We start from the raw sequence: 20289 nt of genomic DNA on the forward strand, positions 1-20289 counted from the left end.
AGACGGTGGACCTTATTGGTATATCTTTTAACGAATTTGAACAACATCTCAACTGTTTTCACACGCAGTATTGTTCCTGAGCTAAAAACTTATGATTTTCAGGAGTTATTTTCGTATGAGAATACCATTAAAACAAGATGTTGTCCCAGCTTTCAATTTTTAGGCGTATGTTTAATACACAGCTTGGGCTTTCCATTAGAAAAATATATTTTTCTTTAATTATGAAGTCAATATTGTACTGATTGCATAATTTATTAAACTACAGCAAATGTGTTTGTTATTTTGATGCAAAGTAGAAGCTTGATCAACTAAGTTGCAAAAGTGAGATGGATGCAGCTATTTTTCCAAAGACCCAGTTATTAACGCTTGGCCCTAAAATTTAATGAACAGACTTGGCTATGATTTTGTTTTAATTTTAATGATAATGACATTTTGGATAGTTTTATTGAGTATATGAGATTAAATGACCGTTTTAAATTAAAATACAAATAAATTTCAGTAAGTTTCCGCGAGTTTCAATTTTGTGTTTTTGACGACCAGCCATGACACGACATGACACTGTGGGACCATAATTCAATTACAACACAAATAAAATAACTATCTTCCGTTACATATAAATTTCTCGATAACACTAGTATAAATTGGTATTTAGATCTTTACACAAACAGTTTGGTGATATCTAAGCATGTTAAAAAGGCACGTTTTAAGATTTTGCAGCAATAAAGAACGTACACAAGATAAATCTTCGAAAGGCGAAAAATACAATTATACAAAAATAAAAACGAAATCAACTATAAATATGATATTATTTTGTTGTTATTATTAGGAAAGCCGCTGAATCTGCAGAAAATAAAGATTACTTTTTCCCATTTTTAAATTTTTGTTTGGTCAAATTGTGAAATTAGGCTTTAACTCCAGAAATACGTACTCAACAAACGAGGCATCATATATGTACGAGTATATGACGACATTTTGAAATCAACATTTTATCGTTAACATAAATATAAAGAAATATTAATATTTAAGATAAAAAATAAATCAAACAAATGGAAAGTCAATACATTTACTAATAAGAAGGACCTGCAATAAATTCCATCGTCTGCATGCTTTAAATCATTTGAAATCTGGTCAGTGAAATATTCCAAACTATTAACGTTTTTGGCTGCGCAGTCCATCCCTGGGGAAGCAAAAATCGATAAATTACCTCTATCGATACAAAAATTAGCTCTTGTCATTTAGCACTTACATTTTCACTTAATTTGTGTTTCGCGGAACCACACTCGTTTGCTTGTTTAATATTCCGCCAGGTACTTTTTAAATATATATGCATATATTAATATCCTTGGTGACGGATTTATTCATAAAAGCATATCGCAAACAACTGTAAGAAGAGCTGGATCTCCTTTTTTTGGTAAGAGTGTGCCCCCATGCTGATTAAAAGTAGAGTTCGGTGAGTTCTGCCCGTAAGTTTGGAAAAATGGCCATCAAATCGTAAAATATTTACCCAGTAAATTTTGAATCGCTACCCAAAAACTCAAATTTGGATTCTGGAGATACAGTCCACAGTGTTTGTACATATGTATGTATGTATGTATATGTTTGTTCTGGTTTTGTTTGTTTATTTATTTCTGAACAGAATCTGAATAATGGCCTCCCAGCCTATGTGTAGAATATGCGCCATATGTTTACCAGACGATGGCAGCGCCTGCAGCTTGTTTATAAAAGACACTACTTTTATGCGACAACGCATCGAATTGCTTACAGGTGTATGGGTAAGCTTTGTGTGATATGCATGTATGTACATGTGTTAATAAACAAGATTTTGTGTTTCCAGCTCGAGGATCTACCCAATATGCCACAACATATTTGCATATCGTGCTCCTTTGATTTGGACCAAGCGGCTGCCTTTCGTGAACGATGCATCAGTACACAAGTTCTGTTGTCTGGGTACACGAATAACGTATTTTTTTGCGAGCTACAAGCGGATGAAAGCAGAAAAAGTGGAAAAGCTCGCCCATATAAAGGAGAAATCTTAACATCATCGGAAGAAGAGGACGACGACGCGACGTCAGAGGAGGAAAATATAAGTGACGACCCTTCTATGCGTGCCATTCTCAAAACCTATGAAAGTAAAAAGTGGATAAAAGCGTGCCAAAGCAAAAAGTCTAAACGTAGACCTGATAAGAATAAACAATTTACATGTGAATTATGTGAGCGCAAATTTGATGAAAAAGATTTGCTTCTATTGCATATTAGTACGGATCATGAGGGCGCGAAGCCGGAATTGTGCCAACATGAAGACTGCAATATGCAATGTACTCATGAGAAGTAAGTGTTTACCGTAATTTTAAAAAAAAAGTTCTTAAGATCACAATATTCTACGCAGACCTGATTCAGAACGTCGCTATAAATGTTTCTACTGTGAAAAGAGGTTTATCCATAATGCTCATCGTGTCGTCCACCATAGAGTGCATACAGGAGAGCGGCCGTATATGTATGTTGCTGGAACATTTATAAATATGGTTCGTTGTTACTTTGTTTAGTTATATTTTGAAGGTGCGAGACTTGCTTTAAGTCGTTTAAGCGGCGAGACCATTTACAAAGACACAAATGCAGACAACAAAAACTCAAGGAGTTTGAAATAAAATACGCAAATGCTAATCCTAAAAAGAAGGACCCGCAATCAGAGAATGCTGAACGGTTCGCGTGCGAAAAATGCGATCGTAAATTTTATAAAAAGAGCTTGGTTCAATTCCACATACGCACAGAACATGAGGGTGAACTACCGTTTGTTTGTCGGATTGAAGGTTGTAATATGAAATTTAAAACTAGTATGATGAGATGTGATCACGAAAGGTAAGCTATAATCCAAAAAATTCGTAATTTTTAGAGTCTGAAAACGCTAAAAAAAATTGTATCCTTCAGAAAACACACTGAGGAGCTTCCCTACAAATGTTTGTATTGCGAAAAGAGATTTAGATACCAAGGAGGCCGTACAGAGCACCATAAGGTGCATACAGGAAAGCGAGCATACAGGTAGTTTTTTACCGATAACTATAATAGTTCTATTCTATTAATTTTTATGTTTTATTAAACAATTTTAGATGCGAAATATGTAACTTTTCGTTCCGACGGAAACAAAATTTAGAAAGACATGAGCGCGGACAAAGTCATAAAGTTAAAGTGAAAATGGCTCATTCCGGACGCGAAGCTTTTCTGTCCACAGTCAAGCCTCAAAATAAATAAGATCTCGGAAATAAAAATTATTATTATTTCGCCGTCCAAAAAATGAAATGAAAAAGAACATGAATATAGATTTAATTATGTATATGTTAAGTATACACCAAAGAATAAATACATGAAAAAGCAAGTACGTACGATAGCTCCGATCTCCGAGGCTTATGTACCATTGGAAATGTATTTTTCTGCCTTTAATTTACATAGAAACTTTTCACAAATGGCAGCTGCATAATATGCTTATGTACATATATACATACATATGTACATATATTAGTCCGATCCAACTCAAAAGCTTTTCTCATCGTTTAATATATCAAAGTATATATTGTAAATTTAAAAAATTATATATATATTCTTTTTCGGAAAAATACAATTCGTCAAAACGAAATCAACTTTAAATATAAAATAACGATTAATTTTTCCCATTTTTAAATGTTTTTTTGGTCAAATTGCCAAATTAAGCTTTAACTCCATAAATACGTACTCAACAAACGAGGAATCATATACATACATATGTACGTATATATAAATTCCATCGTCAGCATACTTTAAATAGAAAATAAATTGGGTATAGCTAAAAACGGACATTTGAAATCTTGTCAGTGAAGTATTCCAAACTATTAACGTTTTTGGCTGCGCAGTCCATCCTTGGTAAAGCAAAAATCGATAAACTACCTCTATCGATACAAAAAGTAGCTATTGTCATTTAGAACTTACATTTTCACTTAATTTGTGTTTCGCGGAACCACACTCGATTGATTGTTTAATATTCGGCTAGGTACCTTTTAAATATATATGCATATACATATATTATTATCCTTGGTGACGGATTTATTCATGAAAGCATATCGCAAACAACTTTAAAAAGAGCTGGATTTCCCTTTTTTGGTAAGAGTGTGCCCCCATGCTGATTGAAAGTAGAGTTCGGTGAGTTCTGCCCGTAAGTGTAGAAAAATGGCCATCAAATCGTAAAATATTTACCCAGTAAATTTTGAATCGCTACCAATAACCCAAATTTTTATTCTGAATATCTTGTGAAGCTACAGTTCACAATGTTTGTACATATGTATATGTTTGTTCTGGTTTTGTTTGTTTATTTATGTATGTACATATGTATATGAGTAACATATTTGCTTATTTCTAAACAGAATATGAATAATGGCTTCCCAGCCTATGTGTAGAATATGCGGCATATACTTACCAGACGATGGCAGCGCCTACAGCTTGTTTATAAAAGAAACTACATTTATGCGACAACGCATCGAATTGCTTACAGGTGTATGGGTAAGCTTTGTGTGATATGCATGTATGTACATGTGTTAATAAACAAGATTTTGTGTTTCCAGCTCGAGGATCTACCCAATATGCCACAACATATTTGCATATCGTGCTCCTTTGATTTGGACCAAGCGGCTGCCTTTCGTGAACGATGCATCAGTACACAAGTTCTTTTGTCTGGGTACACGAATAACTTTTTTTTTTGCGAGCTTCAAGCGGATGAGAGCAGTGGAAGAGCTCGCCCATATAAAGGAGAAATCTTAACCTCATCGGACGACGAGGCGACGTCAGAGGAGGAAAATATAAGTGACGACCCTTCTATGCGTACCATTCTCAAAACCTATGAAAGTAAAAAGTGGACAAAAGCGTTCCAAAGCAAAAAGTCAAAGCGTAGACCTGATAAGAATAAACAATTTACATGTGAATTATGTGAGCGCAAATTTGATGAAAAGGATTTGCTCCTGTTGCATATTAGTACGGATCATGAGGGTGCGAATCCGGAATTGTGCCAACATGAAGACTGCAATATGCAATGTACTCATGAGAAGTAAGTGTTTACCGTAATTAAAAAAAAAAAGTTCTTAAGATCACAATATTCTACGCAGACCTGATTCAGAACGTCGCTATAAATGTTTCTACTGTGAAAAGAGGTTTATCCATAATGCTCATCGTGTCGCCCACCATAGAGTGCATACAGGAGAGCGGCCGTATATGTATGTAGCTGGATTATTTATAAATATGGTTCGTTGTTACTTTGTTTGGTTATATTTCGAAGGTGCGAGTCTTGCTTTAAGTCGTTTAAGCGGCGAGACCATTTACAAAGACACAAATGCAGACAACAAAAACTCAAGGAGTTTGAAATAAAATACGCAAATGCTAAACCTACTTCCTCAAAGAAGGACCCACAATCAGAGAATGCTGAACGGTTCGCGTGCGAAATATGCGACCGTAAATTTTATAAAAAGAGCTTGGTTCAATTCCACATACGCGCAGAACATGAGGGTGAACTACCGTTTGTTTGTCGGCTTGAAGGTTGTAATATGGAATTTAAAACTAGTATGATGAGATGTGATCACGAAAGGTAAGCTATAATCAGGAAAATTCATAATTTTTAGGGTCTGAAAACTCTAAAAAAAATTTGTATCTTTCAGAAAACACGCTGAGGAGCTTCCCTACAAATGTTTGTATTGCGAAAAGAGATTTAGATACCAAGGAAGCCGTACAGAGCACCATAAGGTGCATACAGGAAAGCGACCATACAAGTAGTTTTTTACCAATAACTATAATAGTTCTATTCTATTCATTTTTATGTTTTATTAAACAATTTCAGATGCGAAATGTGTAACTTTTCGTTCCGCCGGAAACAACATTTAGAAAGACATGAACGCGGACAAAGTCATAAAATTAAGGAGAAAATGGCTCATTCCGGAAACGAAGCTTTACTGTCCACAGTCAAGCCTCAAAATAAATAAGATCTCGTCCAAAAAATTAAATGAAAAAGAACATGAATATAGATTTAATTATGTATATGTTAAGTATAAACCAAAGAATAATGCATGAAAAAGCAAGAACGTACCATAGTTCCGATCTCCGCGGCTTATGTACCATTGGAAATGTACTTCTCTGCCTTTAATTTACATAGAAACATTTCGCAAATGGCAGCTACATGAAATAAAAATTATTATTTCACCGTCCAAAAAATTAAATGAAAAAGAACATGAATATAGATTTAATTATGTATATGCTAAGTATAAACCAAAGAATAATGCATGAAAAAGCAAGAACGTACCATAGCTCCGATCTCCGAGGCTTATGTACCATTGGAAATGTACTTCTCTGCCTTTAATTTACATAGAAACATTTCGCAAATGGCAGCTACATGATATGCGTATGTACATACATATGTATATTAGCCGGACCCAACTCAAACGCTTTTCTCATAGTTCAATACATACATATGTATGTATATCAATATACATAGTCCCAAATCCAAGTATATTTTGTAAATTTAAAAATTTTTAAATACATACATATGTATACATACATACATACATACATACATGAAGGGCTGCGGAAATTACGGTAGAGTTAAAACAAAGATTTTGTTCTAGGTTTTTAAAGGGACTGATTTTTTTGCGGCTATTCATCTAGTTGCTAAGATTTAACATCCATTCGTACATACATATGTACGTGTTTTAGTACGTTTCTGCGTTTAGTTGTTTCATTAATTTAAACTATTAAAGTCAGTCACCAATGAAAGGCTTTTCAACAATATCAAAGCAATTTCCGTATACTGTTACAGATTTGATTAAGTTGAATCAAAAACAAAGTGGTCATAATAGTATTTCTGGACCATGGCTTAAAACAGCGGTGGGCACGAAATTTCAGATCGAGAGCCCTACAACATCTACACCAAAAATCACCGGTCGAGTTCTGAGAAAAAATGCTACTGAAAATCGAGAAACGACACACGAACTATGTGCATGTATTTTGTTTTTGCATCAATCTGCTTGTGTGTCTGGCTGGCGACAACTACATGTATTTTGTTTTTGTAAGTTCGCTCGCGATCGATCTGTTGCTTATGGGTCTGGCTGGTGCCACTACCAAAACATAACGGAAAGAGCCCTGGAGCTCAAAAAGCCGCTACATGCCTATCTCTGGTTTAAAACAATTGCTTTGACTATTTTGTACCTCCAGCCCTGGCAGTAACAACAATCGATACGACGAACATCGTTACTCAACACTTTGATTATTTGTCGCAATATACATATGAGTTGTTTATATTTGCCATTCCGTAGAATGTAAACACGGCCTAAAATTTACGTTGATCTTTTCTTAAATCAAGTAACATGTCATCATCACTCATCTGCAGAATATGTGCTGAATTCATATTCGATGACACCGCCAAGAAAATGTTCGAAAACGAACCTGATTTAATGCGACATCGCATCGAATTATTAACTGGGATATGGGTATGTTTTACCGATGTACATTTGTCTGCAAATATATTTATTCACGAACCGGATCTTGCGATTACAGCTTGAGGATCTACCCGATATGCCACATCATATTTGCACAGCATGTTGTTTTGATTTGGAACAAGCGGTTGCCTTTCGGGAACGATGTATAAGCACGCAGGTGCGATTGTCCACATTTGACAACAGATACAAGACTAATACTTTTGAAGCGGAAAGGCATAAAGCAAGTGAAGGAACTTATAATTATAAAGAAAGCGGTTCAAAAACCCTCACTTCGGAAGAGGGGGACGTTAAATATCAACGATCCCTTTTGGAGGAAAACGTCGCTTTGCGTGAAATTGCCGCATCCTATGAAAATAAGACGCAAAATGTAGAAAAGCATCAGCCCCGACCCGTCAAGGACACACCATTCACATGTAAATTCTGTGAACGTAGCTTTGCTGGACAATTTTGGCTTCAATTGCACATTGACACAGAACATGATGCCGCGAGGGGGGATATTTACCAGAATGATACGCAATGTGCGCATGAAAGGTAATTGTTAATTGTAATATACGAAAACTATAAGATTATTAAATAGGAATTGGATTTTACACAATAGACGGACCTTCCCAAATATCTGCTTACGTTACATTCTTTCTGCCGTCGATATAGCTTTAAAGAGGCGTACAGACTGCATTATGTAGGTACATGAATATAAGTATGATCATTTTGTAGCGAGACGTCTCGAATCCATGTCAGTTTGTTCATCAATCTAGATAAGCATACATAGATACAACAAGTAAAACGAAGATACATACATAAAATGTACAATAATACACAAAGTATATACATACATATGTATGTATGTATGTACATATATTCTTGAACAGCATGAAAAGACGAGTCGGTCTGTTTGTGCGTTCGTCCGTCTGTCCGCTAGATACTGCAAATTTTGTACACAATTTCCTACGTGGCAAATATCTTCAGTTAGTGATTATGAGTCGGTATGGTTAGTTTCATTATGATAGATCAATTTGAAGGAAAGTTATAGACTTACTTATTTGTAATCTCTGTCCAAGCGCTGTCCGCAGCTGTTGTCGTTGCTGCTTTGGTTCAACATTTTACCACAAATGTATGTATGTACATACGTGCCAGAGAACTGGATCGGGTACTAGATTTCCGATCACACTCGAGCGTTTACTCGTACTCGCAGCTTATTCCAAAGGGGGTCCAAAAAATACAATTTTTTTTACGGCACGATGCGTTCGAATAATAATTTATGCATATGATCAATAGGAAAACTTCAACAACTCCAATTCCAACGAAAAAGTGCTCCATAATAATGAAAATGTGGTAATTTCATAGTCCGAAATTTTTTATATACATATGTATATATGTATATTTATACGTGAATATACATACATACATACATATGTACATAAACAAGAGGACACGCTAAAGTCGGGTTTCCCAACTTTGAAATACTCGGTACATATGTGTAGAGTAATTATAGAAATTAAAAAAATTAAGAAAAAGTAAAAAAAAAAAGTTTTAACTCCTTTGGTATTGGAACTCATGTAAAGCGTGTGTAATTGCACACTTACATACGAATATCGTTTGTGCGTGTCTACGCATGTTTGTGTTTGTTTGTGTGTTTGAGTCTCTGCAAAGCGGGCAGGGCTCGTCAACGAGTGTTTTGCGATTAAAATGCAAGTTCTAAAAAAAAATTGTGTGTTTTTTTTAAAATGAAGCGGAGCAGCGCGCCAAAACGAAGCCACAATTTAATTTGTGGGACTTCCCCTAATATGAGTGCTACCTTGTTCAAGTGCGTGATTATTTACACCTAATCCTTGTTCTTACACGGTAGATTGGTTCCAGAAACAGCCGTGTAAAAAAGACATTGATCATATGCAAAAAATAGGTGATTGGTTCCTTATCTCTAAAGAAATACATATGTATGTATGTATATATGAAATTTTCAAATTTCAAACCGTAGTATGTCAAAATCGTGTAAAAAAGACCGTGTAAAAACTGAATTAGGTGTAAGAGTGCGAACGTGTGTCCCTCAGTGCAACTTAATTAAAGTGTAAAGTGAATTAGTATTGGGCAGGTGAGTGTTTGTTTATACATACATATACATATCTATTTACATACATATACATATGTACATGTATACGAGTAGTATGTGCCTTACAAAAGAAAAAGCCAGAAATATTTTTGTGAAGCTCGTCATATTACGCGAGCTATAGAAAATATAAAATCGGTCGGTGAGAATAGTGAGGCAAATAAAATAGGGAGGGAGAGAGAGATGAAAATTAATTCATTGTTTTTAGAAATTAATAACTTAACGTCCACTGTACTTCAAAATTCTACAGGCTTTAATACTTGCCAGCTGTGGCTATGCGCTAATAAGGTCAGTAGGACCACAGGTAATTATTTGCTTTTGCTTTTGGCTTAACAAATTCCTGGCTTACCACTTGCTTGTTACTTTAAGCTCGCGCTTTTATTTTGGGTATAAAGCATCATTCCCGTTTTTACTCGTAGTTACATGCCTTCAGAAGTGCTAAAGTTTAAATAGGCTGTTTATTTTTAAAAAATATATTAATTAAAGCTTTCGAAATCGTCTTTAGATTCCTTTAGATTATATGCACGTAATTTGTCTCGTCTAAATCTATACTTGTAGCTTTACCGAGAGTAAAAGGCCATAAATTTTCTTTGAGTCGGAAATCGGTAATAGGGAAATTAGATCATTAGATCATCTTGAAAAATTTAAAGCCACAAAATTTCGAACATTTTTGTTATATACTGGGCCCATAATATTGAAGAATATTTTAGAAATTGAGAAATCATTGGAAATTTCATATAATCACTGGTATTTTGATGTCAAAGATCGCATTTGTTTTTTTTTTATTTTTAAAATTATTTTTTTTTTAATTGCAGCAACATTTATTCAATATACAACGTTATTAAGACAGCAAATAAAAATGTGCATAGCCGACTTATTGTTGATTGACTTAGAGCCCTTTTTTACTTTCTCTATAAACTCGACTTTTGTTGGCATATTCTCTTTAAAATAACTCAATTTCGATTCGGACTCATTCATAATACCAAAAACATACATATCTGGAAAAATATTTAATTTTGTAGAGTGGTATACACATTTATTTTCCTTTTATTTAATATTTTTAGGCAGGAAAAATTAAATTCCTACAGATTTAATTTGGAAAGGAGCGAAAATGAAGATGGCGTTAAAAACAGACTGGCAGACATATCTAATTATACTTCAAGCAACTATTCAAAGCAGTCTAGTAAAGGAATTGAATACTTTATTTAATTTATATTTTCGTATAGCTTTATGTAACATAATTATAGAAATGTTGAACATGATGAAAAATATTGTGGAAGTCCAGGAGAAAACAAACGAAAAAAGTCCAGGAGAAAACAAACGAAAAAATTGAAACTTTGCTGTCCAAAATTGATTGCAGAGGACTCGAATTAATTCTTTTAAGGAATTAAAATTCATTAATCAAGGTTCGTGTTTGCGGAGAGGCTCAACACCCGAAATTGGCTTTGCCAATGTCGCCTCTCACCACGTTAGATGATTTTGAAGCTTTTGAGAAAAACCTTAAGGAAGAAAAGGCATTTAAGGATTTGGAAATACTGGTTTTTATGATTTGAACCACCTAAATATTTGAAGGTTGGCCAACTCGGCGTTTGTTTGTAGAATTGCTTGGCGTCAGCTAATATCAGACGATGTCGCTAAGCAATTGTCTTGGCGCGGCACGGAAACGAAGAAGTGTGTAAGAGACCTTCTAATAACTTTAGCCGTCCGAAGTGAGTATTACTTTCAAAGATTTTCGATTTTTATATTGTAATTGTATATTTATTTCACACAGAAGCATTTAAAGTAAAGTTCGCCCTAGAGGACAACGACGTTGACCGGGTGACGCAAAAATATTTTCATACGCGCAGGAAACGAGTGAATAGGCTGGAGAAATCTGAATCCAAAAAAATTAAATTATAGTTAATCATTTCGCAAATAATTATAATAACTGATAGTGTAAACGAATATTTTTATTTGGGGTACAAAATGGGATGAATCGGCTCGTCAAGCCTTTGTCATGCGAGCCTTTCGCGATTACGATTTCGATAAGATAAGGCATAAGTAATTTTTGCGAGACTAGTTTGATATTTCTTGCGACTATCATAAATGTTACTTTCGCTGCTTTAAGCTGAACGACATATGGATCATATTGCTACCATTTTCGGAAGAATGGCAATGGTAAAATTTTATCAATACTCGAGAAATCTCGAGCAATACCCAAACACGACTGGAGTAATACCCGATACTTGATCGGTTTGATCATACACTTATGATCGATCGTCCGGTTAATTATTCTACACATATATGCAGAGTATTTCAAAGTCGGGACACCCGACTTTAGCTTCACCACTTTTTATACTCTGTACATTTTATGTACAAGGATATAAGTGCGTTTTAGGTCAGCATGACTATCTTTCATAGTCATAGTGCATATTCAATCTATGTCAGTCTATCCGTCCATATGAACATCTGGTTCTCAGGGACTATAAGAGATAGAGACACCAAATACGATTTTGTTTTATTTTTTGGTGCCCCCCTCGGAGACCATAAGACTTGTTTGAATTAGTTATAAAAGCAATAATGCCTATACTATATAACTTGAAAAAGTATATGTTTAATTCTTAAAGTTTAGCATAAAACTTTTATTACAAATGAAGGTTTTTAGTCCGTAGGCGCGCGAAGCAATCTTGCCAAGCGTTAATCGGACATATCCTTATCGACGGCGTTAAGGGTATGCAGATTTACAAGTACATACCATATCTCGTTGACCAAAAAAAATAATAATAATAATTGCAATTAAAGTTTTTTACAAAATAGTGAAATTTTTAAAATTTTGTTTGTTTAAGCATATTGAAAATGGAACCGGAACACAAAAAAATAAAGCGCAGTACCTTTTCAGAACGCCGTAAGTACGTTTATGCTTTCTATTTTATGAATACATGTTCACACAATATCTTTCAGAGCGCAACGTGGAAGAACAAAATGAAATATTCCAGGCGAAACTTGACAAAGTACTGCAAAAGATTGAAGAGTTGCGCAGTAAGGCTAATTATGTCAAAAATGTATTATTATTTAAAATCATTTTTATTTTTTCCGGCTGAAAACAGTATATTTCGAGCGCAGATGAAAGTCATCCTGGACTCCTTAGCCCAACAGGCAGCTCTTGTTGCCAACCTTGAGGGACAAGGAAGCACTGCAGTTCCTATTATTGCCAAATTCCCCATTAAATCACAGGAGGACCTTGAAAAACTTGATGGGGAAATAAACTTGCAGAATAAAGAGCAATATGTAATTAATAAAAATACGCACGCAATATATATACTATAAATTTATTAATATTTCATAATTTCTAAACCAGATTCAAGCAATAAAGACTCTCCTCAAATCAGACGTAAAGAAGAGCCTGAGAAATGTTCTCGCCGACGATGTGGTTATGGCGTTCAATGTTGACGGCGTCCACGGAAAAAAGGCCTTGAAAAGCGTAGTAAACTTTTATGATGCTCTGCTTGGTAATCTACATAATTAAATAACACAATTTGACATAATTGCATATAAATTTGATTTTATTATAGTTTCTATTGATGGTGGAAGCTCAGCGGAAATGGACTTGCGCAAAGCAATGCAGCTGTCTAAGAAGAGAGTTTTTAAAGTTAAGAATAAGACAAACGAATAATTTTAAGAATTCGAAATTAAATATAACTTAAGTAATAAATTGAAATGGTTATAAATTAATATTGATTAGTTTTATATATTCATATGCATAGTACAGTGGGTAGTGCACTAGCTTCAAAAATAACTAGTACATTCTCTGGTACAAAGTATGCGAGGCGGTGGCAATCATCCCCTCGTATGTAAAAAGTTAATGGAGCAGGCCCTGAAGCTAGAGCTAGTGGTGGTACAATTGGGTGTGGTATTACACTAGTATAGACTAGTAGTGCCGTTCACAATTCGTATGTTTATGTGCAGTTATACATATTTGGAGTTCGAATACCAAAGTAAAATCGATCAACATATGTTGTACTTTTTTAAATGTTCTTATTTTTTTTTGTATTTTTATAATTTTTCTGCACATATGTATGTACTGAGTATTTCAAAGTCTTTAGCTTCTTACCTCGTTTTTACCAGTTTTTACTACGCGAAATATTAATAGGTTGTATCTTTCTTCTATTATTTGCAGTGTCAAATCAAACAATGGGTCTTCCGAAGATGACAGGGAAAAAATAAAAGAACGCAATCGAAGATATAGCAGAAACTATAGAAAACGATTGAAATTACAAAAACAGTTAGAAAGAGAAAAAAATGGAACCCTTAAAAAGAGAGTATACGACAAGGATTCAATAAAAGAACGCAATCGAGAATACAGTAAAAACTACAGAAAACGGTTGAAATTACAAAAACAATTAGATCAAGATAATAATTGTAGTTCACTTGTACCTTTAACATTTCAAACAATTTACACAGGTTGCCCGAGAGAAAAAGCATCTAAAATTAAAAAAAGCTAACCAAGAGTAAAGAAAATGTGATCGATTAAAACAGGAATATTAAAAACATTAAATAATCTATTAATTTTTTGACGCTGGCTGTGTCTCCGCTGCACCGGTTAAAAACCGGGCGTTATTCTGGGTACTGCTCATCCTTAGCGTGTTTTAATAAAGACTAGTTGATATACATACATACATACATATGTATGTATCTATGGCTGCCTGTCCACTGCATTGTGGAGCTGTTTGAAATGGTCCTAAAAGCGGACAAGCCAGAATTCAATGAATATGGCTTAAAATTATTGATAAAGTGGTGAAAATTTGGATCCCTAATACATTAATGCCAATAAATTATCGGTCAAACAGCAAACAAATTGTACATTACCTTTCTTTTTGGGGGTGTTTTATTTCTAATTTTTTTTCCATGCCATTAAAAAATAAAAACACCAAATTCTTTGATAACTCGAAATTTATAGATCCAAGTAGTGTAACATCAATAGATGGAAACTAATGTGCAACATAAATAGAATTTGTTAAACAAAGAGAGTTAATTACTTCATATTTAAACATCATAAAACAAATTCAAATGAAAAAGCTTATCAAATAATCAGCTGTTAACAGGCAATGTCTATTTGCTATTGTGATTGGATCTGCATCGGGTCCCCCGGGTAGATGCATTGCACGCAAATTCAAATACAAAACGGTTGTAAGCTATCAGCTGTTCTGTTCACAAGTAAATGTGGACATGCTATTGTGAATGTGTAATGTTTGGAATTAGGAAAAATGGAAACGTTTTGACAAATGAATATTCAGCTGTAATAGCAAGACTTAAATGCACGTAAAATATATTAATACATATAACAATAACAATCGAGGGAATAAAAGGTGGATCATGGATTCCCAGGCCATGTGCCGAATATGCCGCGAATTCATATGCTGTGCCACAACTCAACAACTTATTGTGGAAGGAACTGATTTTTTGAAACTCCGACATCGGATCGAGTTACTGACAGGTGTATGGGTAAGACTTCAGGTTATCTTGACCCAACACATATGTATGTATGTATATAAAATCATCTGATTTAGATGGAAAATCTATCCAATGTGCCACAGCGTATTTGTACTTCCTGTAGATTTGATTTGGACCAGGCCGTGGCCTTTCGGGAACGATGTATAAGCACTGAAGTGCGATTGTCCAAAAATATTGAGTTAATTTCGGGAGAAATTCAAATAAGTACAACCAGACATAGGAAACAGCAACTTTTATGTAAACCATTGATATTTAATTCATCTGCAGAAACATTTAGTTGCATGTGCAGAATTTGCGGCGAATTCATATTCAGTGGCACAGCGAAGGACATTTTTAAAGATGAATCTAATTTTACTATACCCCGCATCGAATTATTGACTGGCCTATGGGTAGGTATAATATTTGTATATAGTGCCCATTTATTATTGCACTTCCTGCGATTGCAGCTGCGCGATTTACCCAATATGCCACGGTATATTTGTATACCCTGCAGTTTCGATTTGGATCAAGCGGTTACCTTTCGGGAACGATGTTTGAGTGCGCAATTGCGATTCTTCAAATGGGAAAGGACATGCCCGAAAGATATCTGTGATCTCAAATGTATGGTGGATGAGAGGGAACCATGTGGTAATAGCAGCGAGTGTAATAACACTAACAAAAACACTTGCAATATAAAATCATCGCACTCGACGGAGCTTACAGAAGAGCATTCATACAAGTAGCAACGACAACTTTATTTGAATATTAATTATATTTTATTAATGTTTACCATTTTAAGGTGTGAACTGTGTAACAATATATTTTCGCACATCGATCAATTAGAGAGGCACGTATGTTCGCCGAAACATCAAGCTAAACTGTGGCCCAACCTGACAAATGACCAGACACTGGATCATAAGGTGTATGAAGAAAAAAAACCATTCAAGTATGTTTTTATGACAGCATATTTAATTCCTTTAAGCATTTATTTTTTTTAATATAAAGGTGCGAATTGTGTGACAGAATATTTCCAACAATCGGAGGCTTAAGAAGACATGAAAGTTCGGTGCCACATCGAAATAAACTCAGCAAAACTTTAGATGCTTCGCAGGTGGAACGTTCCTTCCAGTGCTTTTTTTGTGATAAGAAATTTGTAACATCATCAAACCGCACAGTGCACCACAGAGTCCATACAGGAGATCGTCCATACAAGTTTGTTTTCAATTTTGCAAACGTTCTTTAGTGATGTATTTATTAATTTTTATTTTAATTTTTAGGTGCGAAGTATGCAATTCCTCATTTAAGCGAAATCATCATTTGAGGAGACACGAACGCAGACTGGAGCATAAAAAGATGATAATGATGGCGAATGGCACTACAAGTGATATTAATGGAACTTTATAACAAGTAATGATAAGGAAAGCATAGATGTTGAAACAGGTGAAGAAGCTCGGCGGTCCCGACATTAAAATACTCTGTACATACATACATATGTATACATTTGAAACTTATTGAGTGAAAAAAGCGGGTTATTTTCGTAAAAAGCGTGATATAGTTAAGAAAAATTTGTATAATCACAAGTTTTTAAACATTTATCGTTTTATTTGAGTTTAAATTACGTTTACGTGACAATATATGCAAAAAAATAACCATAGAAACTGTATTTTAATAAAAATATGATATTGTAAATCAGATTTACCGTATCGTTAAGTAGTTTTTGACGTTCCATATGTCGTTCGACCCGGAATTAAAGGGAAAGTATGATGGAAATAAATCTTCATTGACGTTAAAGTCGTGCATATAGTAATGTTTGTTCTGTAAAAGAAGGTAAAAACCGATACTATTAGAATTAAAAATAGTGATATGAACACCTTAACACTTACTTTTTTATATGGACAGTCGTTTAAAAGGTTGCCGGATTTTCTCACTGCATCAGTAATAATGCGCGTTATTAAATAATCGTCTAGTTTATTTTGACCTGTACGAGGACATATGTCGAAACTGGCGTTTATGTAGTTCACCGTCGCTTTCCCGATCATTCCGATTAGAGAGAAGGGCACTGAGGCGTTATTTAGTTTAGTTTCCATGTCGATCACCGTCTGGTTAAGAATGTTGTATTTCAAAACGCACGTCAGATTGGTTAGAAATGTAGGCATATAGTTTTCACAGTCGACTTTGGTGAAAATTACAGCGAACTGCGGAAAAATTGATATTGAATATATTTAGCATTTAATTAATACTATACATATAGTACATACATATACAAGTATGTTCCTTGACTATCCCTCACCTTACACTCAGTGATCCAATGTGCAGGCAATAGGAGGAGTAGAACCATCATCTTGTATAGACCCACCATTGTGAAGTCTCTGAGCTCCAGTAATGTATTCATCTAAATAAATATACATTTCGTGTGGTAATAATAAATGGGCGGGTCTAATGATGTTTTAATGGATCTATTTCCAAAATAAAATTGCATTTTAAAACGAATAACCGGTCTGTCTATTTCACATCTGATCGTATCTTTAGTAGATCGTTCCAATTATAATAATAGTGCGATCTCTGACAAGCGGGTATTTGATATTATATAGGAGATATAGCCATATTGATTTTATGTATGTTAAATTATATATGCCTATATTTCAGATGGTGATCGATGTGGATAGTACATGAAATGTACAAGAGATATTTAAGAATTGAGCTTGCTCGAACTGAGCATACATTTATTGTTTTTAAATAAATATAACGAACAATTCTTGGCATATTTATTGTATTACATATTTAAGATCGAGCAATTTGAGGGAACATAGTATGTTTTTTAATTACATAGAACATTTAGAAACAAAGAAATATTTGAAAATGGGGAAGATGGGGGGCTCTGGTTAGATCTCAGTATCGCCCGCCACTACCCTGTTAATGAAACTTGACCATTGCTTCTCCAACAGATCATATGCTCGGCTTTTTTCAGCCTCCTGTAACAACGAGTAACGCACTGAGTTCCACACCAGGGTCTTGAGTACACGCAAGCCGGCATTATTTGGGGCTAGACTCATGATCGTATAGTAGAAGTCATAGCTGATTCCCTTCGCATTCCAAAAGCCCGGATCGTCGCTACCAACGACCAGAGGTATATTCATTGCCAGGTACTGAGCACCGGGATGATTGCGCATGTCCCAGACTAAGCTGAGCACTTGATTCGATATGGGGCTCAGTTCCACGGCAATATCCCGGGCCTTGACCGCATTCAACAGGACCGGGTGCTTGGCCAACGCATAGCCGTGGCCAATACGTGTAGTGTTCAATAGTAGGGCGTCCAGAATGTTCAAGTCCGTGGACGTGCCAAACTGATCTGTTAAGCAGATGAGAAAGCATTATTAGCACATCTTTCAAGAAATATCGCCTCGACAACTCTCACAACTCACTTGTCTCGCCAGCATGCAGAAAGAGACGCGCCGTATGGGGCAGTTCCTGCAGGGCGGGCAGAAAACTGTATAAGGACTTTCCCAAGTCTTCTTGGCCCACCAAATCAAAGCCAACAACAAAATTCGGAAAAGCCTCGCTGCAGAGAAAAGATTTTTATTTATAGAGTTATGATTTCCCATTCATTTTAACTCTCCTTACTGCAGCTCACGATAAAATTGAATGTTCCTTTGCATGCTCTCCAAGCTGGCGCCGCGATAGGTGGTGCTGATGATTTTCATGCCCAGGAAATCGGGATGCAGGCGCTTAAATCTCTCCTCAATGGCGATCAGTTCTCGAATGGCTTGATCCATTGGATAAGTGTGACCATATTCATCGTAAAGTTCCTAGTGGAGCGTTGGAATCGCAAAAGTTTACAGACTTATGTTTCTACAGATCTCACCTTCTTCAAGCCCATGCGTAGTTCCAGGTACATAATATTATCGTTGTACATTTCCTCGAGCAGCTGCCAGTGAAAGGCCCGAAAAGCTGGCCGGTAGTTTAGGACGTCACCAATTGTATCAAACATGTCTTGAAACTTGTTCCATACCTGAAGATACTCTACTAAAAGAGATTAAAAATTACTTGATCAATAGTTGCCAGAGAGCACAACACTTTGTTGGTAATTATTATATAGCGAATTGAAATTTCTGGTTTGCCATAACATTTTCAGCAAAGCAATGCTTCGATTCGCACAGTGCGGGTGTAGATATTACCCGACCTTAATGTATGAGGTATGTGTCGCCAAAAGCGTATGAAGCCGGTAGAAAATACTCAAATAGAACTGAACTAATAGTATTGAACTATATTAAAGATCTTTTTAACTCTATGCCAAATCGGGTCAGTTAAACTCACTTTTAGAAGTATTGAATTATTATTAAATTAGGGAGGAGCATTGAACTATTGTATGTATGTATAATTATTGAAATACTGCTTACCATAGTTTTTCTTTTCTCTAAGCTTGTTTAATACGACTTAAGGAACTTACATTCGGGCATTGGTGTGTACAGATTGATGAGACGCTCGAAATACTGGTCATACAGCATCGGATCAGAGTAGCTGCGGCGCTCGTTTGCGACTGCCACATATTGAGTGAAGCAGCCATGCTTCTTGGGCATGCGTCGAAAGGAAAGTATACTGACACCTGCTGCATTTGCGCAGCGCAGCATCCCCGGCATATATGATAAATGTTGAACCACCCACTTGGAGCTTACTGCCGCAGAATTGTGCAGATGTAGTTGGGCGCCTTTCGGCATTTGCTGCAAAAACTTAAACACGCTGCTGCGATCAATGAGCTCCTTGGCCTTGAAAAAATGCAGAGAGGCTGTATTCTGCTCCGCATTTTGAAATCCCTGTGATAACTCTTCGCGTTTGTATTTCATGAAGATATCGTTCGCTTTGGCCTCCTGTGTATTGAGAAATAGGTGGCCTCCGGTCATGAGCTCCTCCTCTGCATTGAGCAAGGCAGATCGGTTCTGCTCATATCCTGCAGGAGAAACCTGATTTTGAGTGAAAGCTTGTTGGGCCCAGCTATTGCAGTCATCATCTTACTAATCCAGCATGTGCAGCAGTGATCGCTGCTAATCCCCAAGAAAGGAGGAACAGAGACTGCAACAGCCTTGGCATCATCTTGAACATGTTTGGGTTTAACTTTTTGCACATACTCGTATTTTTTACACTCTGCTGACAAAGAACGTTCCAATTTATAAATATACTTTTGAATTTATTAGCAGAGCAGAAAACAAAGCTTTAATCTGT

The 20289-nt window shown here is 35.6% G+C and overlaps 5 protein-coding genes across 13 annotated transcripts; 4 read left to right on the plus strand and 1 right to left on the minus strand.

Annotated features, from left to right (window-relative positions):
- Window positions 1-1253: 1253 nt before the first annotated feature.
- Window positions 1254-3420, plus strand: LOC115625300 (zinc finger protein 84-like). 4 transcript variants are annotated; one of them, XM_030520318.1, is made up of 8 exons: window positions 1254-1307; window positions 1368-1583; window positions 1637-1772; window positions 1835-2328; window positions 2387-2494; window positions 2557-2856; window positions 2926-3036; window positions 3105-3420. In XM_030520318.1, exons 3-8 carry the CDS (start codon window positions 1647-1649, stop codon window positions 3244-3246), a joined length of 1281 nt encoding a protein of 426 aa, XP_030376178.1. In that variant the 5' UTR covers window positions 1254-1307; window positions 1368-1583; window positions 1637-1646; the 3' UTR covers window positions 3247-3420. The 4 variants fall into 4 exon arrangements, with proteins under 4 accessions (XP_030376178.1, XP_030376176.1, XP_030376179.1 ...); XM_030520316.1 differs by having other exon boundaries at window positions 1368-1579; XM_030520319.1 differs by having other exon boundaries at window positions 1274-1411.
- Window positions 3421-4018: 598 nt separating this feature from the next.
- On the plus strand, window positions 4019-6294 carry LOC115625500 (zinc finger protein 501-like). The gene is made up of 7 exons (XM_030520560.1): window positions 4019-4128; window positions 4389-4524; window positions 4587-5065; window positions 5124-5231; window positions 5294-5599; window positions 5670-5780; window positions 5849-6294. Exons 2-7 carry the CDS (start codon window positions 4399-4401, stop codon window positions 5988-5990), a joined length of 1272 nt encoding a protein of 423 aa, XP_030376420.1. The 5' UTR covers window positions 4019-4128; window positions 4389-4398; the 3' UTR covers window positions 5991-6294.
- Window positions 6295-7338: 1044 nt separating this feature from the next.
- On the plus strand, window positions 7339-14106 carry LOC115625492 (transcription factor Ouib-like). Of its 4 annotated transcripts, XM_030520544.1 has the most exons (6): window positions 7994-8030; window positions 12429-12491; window positions 12544-12621; window positions 12690-12870; window positions 12941-13091; window positions 13155-13287. In XM_030520544.1, the coding sequence occupies exons 4-6, from the start codon at window positions 12706-12708 to the stop codon at window positions 13253-13255; spliced, it is 417 nt and encodes a 138-aa protein (XP_030376404.1). In that variant the 5' UTR covers window positions 7994-8030; window positions 12429-12491; window positions 12544-12621; window positions 12690-12705; the 3' UTR covers window positions 13256-13287. The 4 variants fall into 4 exon arrangements, with proteins under 4 accessions (XP_030376402.1, XP_030376403.1, XP_030376401.1 ...); XM_030520542.1 differs by lacking the exons at window positions 12941-13091; window positions 13155-13287 and adding an exon at window positions 7339-7490 and having other exon boundaries at window positions 7558-8030; window positions 12429-12487; window positions 12690-12836; XM_030520543.1 differs by lacking the exons at window positions 12690-12870; window positions 12941-13091; window positions 13155-13287 and adding an exon at window positions 7339-7490 and having other exon boundaries at window positions 7558-8030; window positions 12544-12585.
- A 765-nt stretch (window positions 14107-14871) lies between these two features.
- On the plus strand, window positions 14872-16661 carry LOC115625385 (zinc finger protein 708-like). Of its 2 annotated transcripts, XM_030520423.1 has the most exons (7): window positions 14872-15084; window positions 15150-15297; window positions 15361-15482; window positions 15540-15811; window positions 15872-16018; window positions 16078-16284; window positions 16350-16661. In XM_030520423.1, exons 1-7 carry the CDS (start codon window positions 14896-14898, stop codon window positions 16474-16476), a joined length of 1212 nt encoding a protein of 403 aa, XP_030376283.1. In that variant the 5' UTR covers window positions 14872-14895; the 3' UTR covers window positions 16477-16661. The 2 variants fall into 2 exon arrangements, with proteins under 2 accessions (XP_030376283.1, XP_030376282.1); XM_030520422.1 differs by having other exon boundaries at window positions 15150-15482.
- A 1164-nt stretch (window positions 16662-17825) lies between these two features.
- On the minus strand, window positions 17826-20203 carry LOC115625323 (adenosine deaminase 2-like). Of its 2 annotated transcripts, XM_030520344.1 has the most exons (6): window positions 20083-20203; window positions 19520-20030; window positions 18935-19095; window positions 18694-18878; window positions 18495-18631; window positions 17826-18421 (listed from the first exon to the last, which is right to left on the minus strand). In XM_030520344.1, the coding sequence occupies exons 1-6, from the start codon at window positions 20191-20193 to the stop codon at window positions 17955-17957; spliced, it is 1572 nt and encodes a 523-aa protein (XP_030376204.1). In that variant the 5' UTR covers window positions 20194-20203; the 3' UTR covers window positions 17826-17954. The 2 variants fall into 2 exon arrangements, with proteins under 2 accessions (XP_030376204.1, XP_030376206.1); XM_030520346.1 differs by lacking the exon at window positions 20083-20203 and having other exon boundaries at window positions 18935-19092; window positions 19520-19650.
- Between the last annotated feature and the right edge of the window lie 86 nt (window positions 20204-20289).

Source organism: Scaptodrosophila lebanonensis, unplaced genomic scaffold (genome assembly GCF_003285725.1).
Source record: "Scaptodrosophila lebanonensis strain 11010-0011.00,11010-0021.00 unplaced genomic scaffold, SlebRS2 tig00000072-arrow-pilon, whole genome shotgun sequence".
In the NCBI taxonomy this organism is placed as follows: Eukaryota; Metazoa; Arthropoda; class Insecta; order Diptera; family Drosophilidae; genus Scaptodrosophila; species Scaptodrosophila lebanonensis.